We start from the raw sequence: 8,748 nt of genomic DNA, 5'->3' as shown, positions 1-8,748 counted from the left end.
TGTGTGTATTCGTCTGTCATTTGCAACACCTATTTAATGTACAGCGCTGCGTAATATGTTGGCGCTATATAAATCCAGTTTATTAATAATAATATTAATTTTACGTAACAGTCCATTTTTTTCAGTCAAGCTGTCAGCCTGACATTTCAACACACATAAAAAATATACTGAATAAGTCAGTAACTCTTTTACGGTTAACATAACATTTTATCACTCCTGTATGTATAAATCAATAGGTTAATGAATCTGAAGAGGAAAAATAATTTATAAAGCAGGTGGCAAAAACTCTCAAATTGTTTTTGAACTGGCAGGTGATGGAGGACTAGGATGCAGGTGATTGTTCTCCATGTTAATACCCAGAGGGGTAAGTTGCAGTCCCATTTATTTTTAAACTTAGGGATGGAAGAGTTATAATTACCGGTGTTTCTTAGCATTTTTTGTAACTTCACTGATCACTTGCTTTGTGTTCCCAACTTCTCCATCCGTGAAGACAAAAAGCTGGAGGGAGGACAGAGATGAAGAGTTCAGATGCAACAAAACAAGGTAAAGCTGAACATTGGATTCAGCAAACAGTAAACAGAAATAATAGAACAAACAAATGTCATTAGTACTAATTAAACTGTGACCCCATAACTCCAGTACTTGGAAGTCTCCTTCTATAAACTCTGTAGCAGCTAATTTACCAAATGTTTAACAGCCTCACTCACCTGTCGGGGGTGATCCGCTCTACCAGCTGTTTGGTAGATCTTTTTTAAGGGTTCAAGAATTTCTGTTCCTCCAAAGTCAGCGTCCATTTCATTCACTTTCTTTACTGCCGCCTCCATTGATTGCTGGGTGTACTCCACACTTTCCCTAGAGAATATAATAATAAGATGGTGTTATAAGACTAATATGTAAGAATAAGATTTCATAGTGATTGTGTCTCATGAGGACTCTGCAGATGGCCTAGGATACCTGGCAAATATAGACACACCAACCAACTTTTAGATGTTCATTTCTCTGTCTTAATATGTCTTATCTAAACATGTCTTATCATCAACTTACTCAGCACTCTTTGTAAAAGGCTTACTCTATTTCCATTACCATAGAGGTGTAATTCTCCATACATATTATAAACATTTGTATTCAGAAGTCCACACTATCGTCTTTACAGATTCAGAACATCACCACAATAAGGCTTTACAGACTCCTGACATCCAGGATTTCCCACATGGTCTAGAGCGGCATGGCCATTCGGAGATGGCATTAGAACATCTCCAGTGGAACTGGAACATGCTGCTGCTGGCTGATAAACTCTACAGTAACAGAATGAACAAGGTGAAATTGGTTGTACCGAGGTCCCGTGGTTTTACGGACGTTGTACCAAGGTGCAGTGCAGAGGTCCAAGCAAGGTGTCATTTGTACTGAAGGTATCACTGTTCTCTCTGCATTCCATTCTTACTTTTTCTCCCTTTCCTTACCCCTCTCTCTTCTCTCTACTCTGCCTTTTCTCACCCTATCCCCCTCCTTCCTCTCTGTTTCAACCTCTCACTTTCACCCTCCGTCTTTTTCTCTAATTTTTTGCCTCCTTTCTCCCCTCTCCCACTTCTTCACCCCTTCTCTCGACCTCTCTCCACTGTCCCTCTCTTTCTTTTCCTTTTTCATCTCCCCCTCTCTTCTCCCTTTCACCCTTCTCTTCTCTCCTTGCACAAGCTACATGGCCTAGAAAAGCAAAAAGTATAAATCAAGCATTGTTTACAGCCAGATCTTTATACTCACGGAAAGAAAGACTCAAAATGGGAGCCAAAGCCATAGATGTTAAAGAAACACCCAAGGGGTAAACTCTTCAATAGAAGAACCAGCGTCTCCTGGAGAGGAAATGCAAAGAACATGGAACACAGTGGCTAGACAGGTAACAACAAGTGAAAGGCTGGAATGCAAAAGGTTACATATTGAACAGAAAGTCTGTGTTCAAAAGTCTAAAAAATTTACATTTTAGTTAGTGGAAAATTTAAGAGAATTCAAAAGAGTACCGAATAAAATGTAAAGCAGAAAAAGTATTCTATGGACAGCTGTACATTTATATAAAAGTCACCCAAGATAAGGTATGCCATGTGTGCCCCCACATAAGAAATACATTGGAAACTTTTGTGCTCAGCAGTTGCACTGGGAAGCTTTTACATTACAGGTCAATGGCTTCAATGAGCGTGTGGGGTAGATTGTCCTAAGGGGGGTTTATGGACAATCGGTACCCAAAGACAGGCTTCAACTACCTGGATTCAGCTTGTATATGTTGTTTGGTCCTGGTAATTAGGGTAACAGCACTGCAGGTGCACCGCTGCGTGCAGGGTGCTCTGTGCAATACAGGAAATGCTGAGCAGTAAAGTTTCTGATATCTGAAATATAATGTGATGCTTCATGCTAGGTGACAGATATTTGTTCTAAATCTATAATTGTTTAAATTTACAACAATGAGCAAAAACCATTTTCTTTTTATTACCTGCAAATCTGGATAATTTACTGACCATGGCACTCTGAATCCTCTTCGGGGCATTTGGCTGCGGATGCATTGCACATTCCATACTACCTGACCGGTCTACAAGGAAAATGAACTCGCCGCAATTAGACTGCTCCTGTCCAGCTGGGATACTCGGGTAGAAATTCAACATGGCCACCGACTCTGCCATAATGGACCCTACAGAACACAGGGAGAGAATATCACTGTAACAAAAACTAAGAACATATTCATTTTATTTCATATATTCAAGAAAGCTTTTAGAGAGGCCACTGAACGTTTTTACTGGCTCCTCTGTTGTTACAATATAGTAAGAGTTTGGTGAATTTGGTGAAAATGTTGTATAATAATGGACCCCATAGTGTATGCTTATCATTAATAGGGTAGCTACACCTGCAGCCCAAGTACACATAATACAGCAATCTCCAACTTACCAAGGGTCTTTCTTAGGTTAGAATTTGAACTGAATTTTTGTCGGATTAGAGCCCACAATTTTTGTGCAACTATAACAAGAAAAAACAAGATATATTACCAATTTATGAGTGGGAGTAAAAATAGATTGTGTGGAAATCAAGTGATAGATAGCCAGTGATCATCTCCTTGTTGAGATGGCACCAAACAATATATGTATATAAATGCAAATTAAAGTTCCAAGCTATCAGTTAATTCAACAAATTTTCGTGTGATTTTGAGGACCCTAATTTGGTAACAACTACTAAATACTCCATATGCCAAAATGAGGAAATTAATCTCTCCAATTTATGACTCAAACATGAAAAACAGTATTGGCTGCTGAAATCATAGAAAAGGTCACAATATACAAAAAAGGTACAACAAAATTTGGTAAATTAGGAGATTAGGTTGAGAAGGAGGTGCAATTTATAAAATTGCACTATAAAATGTGGGGAATTGTGTTCAACAAAAAGAAATAAGCAGTGTCAAAGATATATTTTATTGGATAAAAGAGGATCCATGGTCAACACAGTCCAATAAACCCAATAGTGATGTTACAGTATAGTAGGGGTGGAAAAAATGCCAAAAAAAAGGAATAGTATAGTAAAAAGTACTCAGCACGCAATTCTTGCTACAATATTTATTGCTGTAGTGTACAGTTGCTATGCACATGGGCTTCTGTTTTCCATATTGTCTAATGCGCTTCTCATGTGAGCCCTACTCACTTTGCCAGACACAAACTGGATCTTGTCTTTTCCATGCTCTGCAAGCTCACCATCTTTGAAAACCATTTCCTGTTTCTGACCACAACTTCCTCATCATCAGCCTCTCTAATTCTTGCCCTCCTTTGCTGCTTCTCAGCCTAGGTAAATGGCAGAGAGACATTCATAAGCTTGATTACAACCTATTCTCAAATCTTAAATTCATAACCACCACTCTTTATAAAATAACCTCTCTAGATCAAGTAGTCTCTCAGTTTAACAACTGTTAAGGCGATTTCCTATTGATCCCAGATCAATATTTCCCTCTATCATGACCTCTGTTTTCAACGCGTTGGGGGCAGTGATTAACACATACGCAACTTAAGCATATAGTTATGTCCTGTATATTTGCTCCATCCTTACCTTGAAGCTTCTTACCTTGAAACATCTTGCTCAGCGAAGTTGTTAATTAAGTTTCTTGTTACTGACCAACTACTAAGTGTCTTCCAGCTGGTTGTCTGACTATATAAACTGCGATGTGATAATAAAGTTTTGAGACAGGACATAATTGTATGCTTAAGTTGCGTATGTGTTAATCACTGCTTCCAACGCGTTGAAAACAGAGGTCATGATAGAGGGAAATATTGGTCTGGGATCAATAGGAAATCACCTTAACAACCACACTCTTTCTTTTTTAAACTCTGGCTCTGGATAAAGTTGCCCCTGCCACTTTCCACTACCCCCATCCCACTAACCCTCACAGCCACACCAAAGGTCTACACTAGACTGCTCCTGCAGCAGAGAGAAACTTCCTTGACTACAAAGGAACTACTACTACTACGACTACTCTTACACTTTAAGACTTAACTCACCGTTTCTAAACAAAATTATTCTACAGTCAAGAACCCAACCCATACAGCCTCTTCAACAATCTGACCACTCCTTTCCAGTTCTTTTCAATGATAAGTCGTTCTCTCCCACCGTCTTCCCTGTTGGTGTTCCCCAAGGGTCAGTCCTTGGACTGTACATCTCCTCACATGACAAACTCATATCCTCCTTTGGCTTACAGTACTATCTGTATGCAGATGACACATAATTCATTCTGTCCACCCCTATGTTGTCCCCCTCAGTCGTGGATAAAGTTTCATTTGCCTGTCGGCCACCTCATCATGGATGGCTGACTGGGATCGTCCCTCTCCTCAGACACGTTGTATTGGCATAACCTTTGATTCGGCCTTCTCCTTCACCCCCACATTCAGAATAATTCCAAGTCCTGCCACTTTCATTTGGGTAAAATCTCCAAAATACAGCCCTACCTGTCCCAAGATACCACCAAGCTACTTGTACACGCTCTTATGATCTCTCATCTGGACTACTGTAACATCCTCCTCTCTGTTTTTCCACTAAGTCAACTCTCTCTACAATCTAATATGAATTCTGCAGCCTTTCAAATCCCTCTGAAGCTCCTGCCCCACCTAATTTTCTGACCTGATAGAAAAATACCCCCCTAGCTGCTCTCGTCGCTCCTCCAATGACCTAATAATGACTTCCTCACTCATAATCTTGGAAAAAGCATGAATTCAAGGCGTTCCTAGGACTGTCCCCACTCTCTGGAACTCGCTTCTTCATCCTATTCCGCTTATTCCTACCTTGTGCACATTTAAAATAGCCTTTAGAAACCAAGACGCCTACCTGTCTTCTTCTGTCCTCAAAACCCTATTGCCAAAATCTATTGGAAAATAAAATCATTCTGTGTGTGCTAGACTTTAGAAAGATTTGGATGGTCTGTCAATTTATTAGGTAGGAAGGCCATGTGTCAGATAATGTGTGGATAATGAATTATGGGGTACAGAGTTATGTAATATGCAGCAACATAGAAGCACGGCAATGTAATTTACGTGTGAGATGATGTGGGGTTGGTAGTGAAGTAGTTGGTAGTGAAGGTTTGGAGGCTTTAGGGACTGATCTCAGATAATATAATATAGCTCAGCCTCCAGTCCCCTGAGTGTGGCATTTAAGGCACAAAAAGGTTGCTTCCTCTGTCAAAGATATGGAGCCACCGTTAGCTTTACCTACTTTAGTAGTTACTGAGTTAGTACCTGGAAAGAAGGTAGGACAGGTCACCTTGCAATGTAAAGATGTTAGGCAAATAACTTGGGACAGGACTTAGGGGAAGGGGGTATATGTAGCTGGGAGGCTGCAGTGTGGAGAAGTAAAAGTGAAAAATTAAAGCAAAGGTATTAGCACTGGAGCACAAGTGGTCAATGTGACACTGAGATTTGGGATCAGGGTGAAGTTTTGTTGCAGTACATTGATACACAGAAGCGATCCCATACAATGAGGCAATATAATTCCATACAGAGCACTAAATGATGTCACATCAGCTTATTTTGTCACCTGATGGGGTCGGTCCTGAATCCTGGGCTGTGTTTGTAGATTCAAGCCCTGCCTCCACAATGACGCTGGGTTTGTTCACATCGGTATAATAAGCCAGCAATTCCACGTCTCGCTCAAACTTGTGTCCCTCTGCCAGTGACACCTACAAAGGTGAAATAACAATACCTTCCATTTTCAATGTGTAAGGGAAACAGACACATCAGAGAACTGCAATATTATAAAAATGGAACTCTTTTCAAAAGTTGAACCTTAATGAGGTTTTCATTCTATTCTGCATCCGGCTCACCTTGGCGCTGGTCGTGTCACAATCCGTGTACTCCAGAGGAGTGATGTTGCAGTTGGACTCAATCTTGGAAATCCCCTATGCAGATTGGAAGAGAGCATTCAGACTCAGGGTATATGGTATCTCGCTAATTGGCACCTGCGGACGTGTGGCTGTTATACTCACATCGTGGTCTGTAAGAGATAAAAAGTAAATATCTCACTTTCCAGTGAAGACCTCTGGCCATGTTCTGTAGTATGTGTGCAGTCTCTGAACAGCGCCTGTAGTATGAGTGGGGACTCCAACCATCTCCTGTAGTATGGTGGCAGTCTCTGAACATGTTCTGAAGTATGTCTGCAATCTCTTACCATCTCCTGTAGTATCAGAGCAATCCCTGACCATCTCCCATAGTTTCTGCAGTCAGTAGAATGATCATCACTCTTACCTATTTCCTGTAATATGTCATCAGTCTCTATGATATTCTCTAAATACTATGTCTGTATAATTGGTCATGCATGAGTGGCACTTGGGGCCCTCTGTATCAAGAAAGTCACCCCCATTACTGCAAATCTTTTGCATTCCATGTAAGTAGCTGGTTTTAGTGTTCTACTTTGATTTGGACAAAAGTCAGGGCCCTATGTACAGACTGGGCCTACCATGTGAAGGGCTCTGGAACTGTTTTAATGATTACCACATGGTATTTTGTGACTACAAATGGCCATGTCAGTTCACTTTAGGTTTGGTTGTCATTTCACAACAGCAATCAAAGGTTTAGGTTGAAAAAGATTGTTTATTTGTACTTATACCTTTTGGGGTGTATCTTGGGTTAAGGATGGCTGGCAGAACAAAACGCACAGCTCCATCTGCCTCCACGGGCAATTCCCGTACATATTTAAGGGTGACCTCGGCCTCCTGGCCAGGAGGGAGATTCCCAACACTACAACTGAAAACATCTGCAGAACTGTTATCTTCTTCCAAGAGGAAAGCTTGTTCACCCCGGGTGATGGCTTCATCATAAGTTTTATGTGCCTGAATAAGACAAAAATATACAGATAAGTTGTTACTGTAACTCATCCAAGGCAGCTGGGATGAATGCCTGTGGCCAATTTACAATTCAGTATCAGTTTATGAAACTGTGATACAGACGGGCCCTAAGAGAATAATCCACCAAGCCAGCTAGGGACGATCAATCACAGTTAATGGACAAAACTACAGTAAGCACCTTTGGTATTTTTACTCAACACTGTAAGTTAAGAGTGCCACCATAACATCTAATAGCATTGAAAATGACTAAAGGCCTACGGTGTACAGCGTCTACCTACTCTAGCCTCCTTATTTACAGCATTATATGTGTTTAACACTCCTAAAATAGGAAGGAAGTATCAGATGATTCTTGTCTTTGGCTGGAAAATAAGTCTCTCTCCAATCTCCCTGTTTCATCTGTCCCTTTTTCTCTCTCCTTCCCACCTTCTCTCAAATCTTCCTGTCTTTCTCTTATTCTACACTTTCCCTGTCTCTTTCTCTCTCCTTCTTTCCTCTCTTTCCCCTCTCACTCTCCATCTTTATCTCTTTATCCCTCGGTCTATCAATTTAACCCTCTCCTTATCTCCCCTACTCTCCTCTCCCTTTCTCTCTCCCCTCACCTTCTGTCCCTTCCCATCACTCTGCCATCTCCCTTCTCTTTCTGTCCCCTCTTCTCTCTGTCCTTTTTCTTATCCTATTCCCCCCCACCCCCCACACACACACACATACCTCTCCTCTCCCAGTCTCTTTTCTTTCCCTTTCTCTCCCTTCCTCACCCCTCTCTTTTCTCTCTCCTATCCCTTTCTATAATTCTTGTGGAACAGCTTTCGCTTTCATTGTGTGTTTTGTGTGTGTCGGCGTCAAAGGCTGTTGGTTGGGTAGAAGGATTGGCAACAGAAGGATTGCCAGCTTTTTAACACAAATATTTGGCAGTGTTCTCCCCGGGCCCCTTTTAGCCAGGTACACCATCCAATACTTTTTAGTAACCACTGTGGGAATTAGCTGGACAAATAGTAGGCAACTAGCAGGACTGGATGCCAAATCAGGGTTTATTGCAAAAAAAAACAACAAAAAATTGTCTAACAGGGTGGCTTAACTTCAGCCGGTTAAAGATCAAAGACATAACACTTATCTCCAGCAGTCCTGTGTGCTATAATAGTCCATTTGCAACAAAAAGGCAGAAAATCAACTAGAGTCACCTTGTTTGTAGAGTCTTGTCTCTCTCCCTCTTTCTGTGGAGTCTTGTCTCTCTTTCTGTGGAACACTGTGGAGCTGCATGCTCTCAAGCCCTCTCCATTAGGGTCTTTTCGATGTGTCTCCAGGTTTATGTCTGTGGCTCCAGCACAGCCACTCACACAGGCCACCCGCCTGTGTCTCCAGATCTATCTGTGGCTCCAGCACAGCCACTCACACAGGCC

The 8,748-nt window shown here is 41.3% G+C and overlaps 1 protein-coding gene across 1 annotated transcript in view; it reads right to left on the bottom strand.

The window, feature by feature from the left end:
* Positions 1–8,748, bottom strand: part of LOC140332321 (von Willebrand factor A domain-containing protein 5A-like) — a 40,415-nt gene that overhangs the window by 13,718 nt on the left and 17,949 nt on the right. Inside the window, 8 exon segments of the mRNA XM_072413585.1 lie at positions 419–498; positions 708–852; positions 1,759–1,847; positions 2,505–2,674; positions 2,929–2,997; positions 6,046–6,187; positions 6,332–6,501; positions 7,114–7,336. Of these exon segments, the coding sequence (XP_072269686.1) occupies positions 419–498; positions 708–852; positions 1,759–1,847; positions 2,505–2,674; positions 2,929–2,997; positions 6,046–6,187; positions 6,332–6,501; positions 7,114–7,336 (1,088 nt within the window).

The sequence above is a fragment of the Pyxicephalus adspersus genome, chromosome 6 (genome assembly GCF_032062135.1).
Source record: "Pyxicephalus adspersus chromosome 6, UCB_Pads_2.0, whole genome shotgun sequence".
Classification (NCBI taxonomy): Eukaryota; Metazoa; Chordata; class Amphibia; order Anura; family Pyxicephalidae; genus Pyxicephalus; species Pyxicephalus adspersus.
This window is presented reverse-complemented; position numbering and strand designations above follow the sequence as displayed.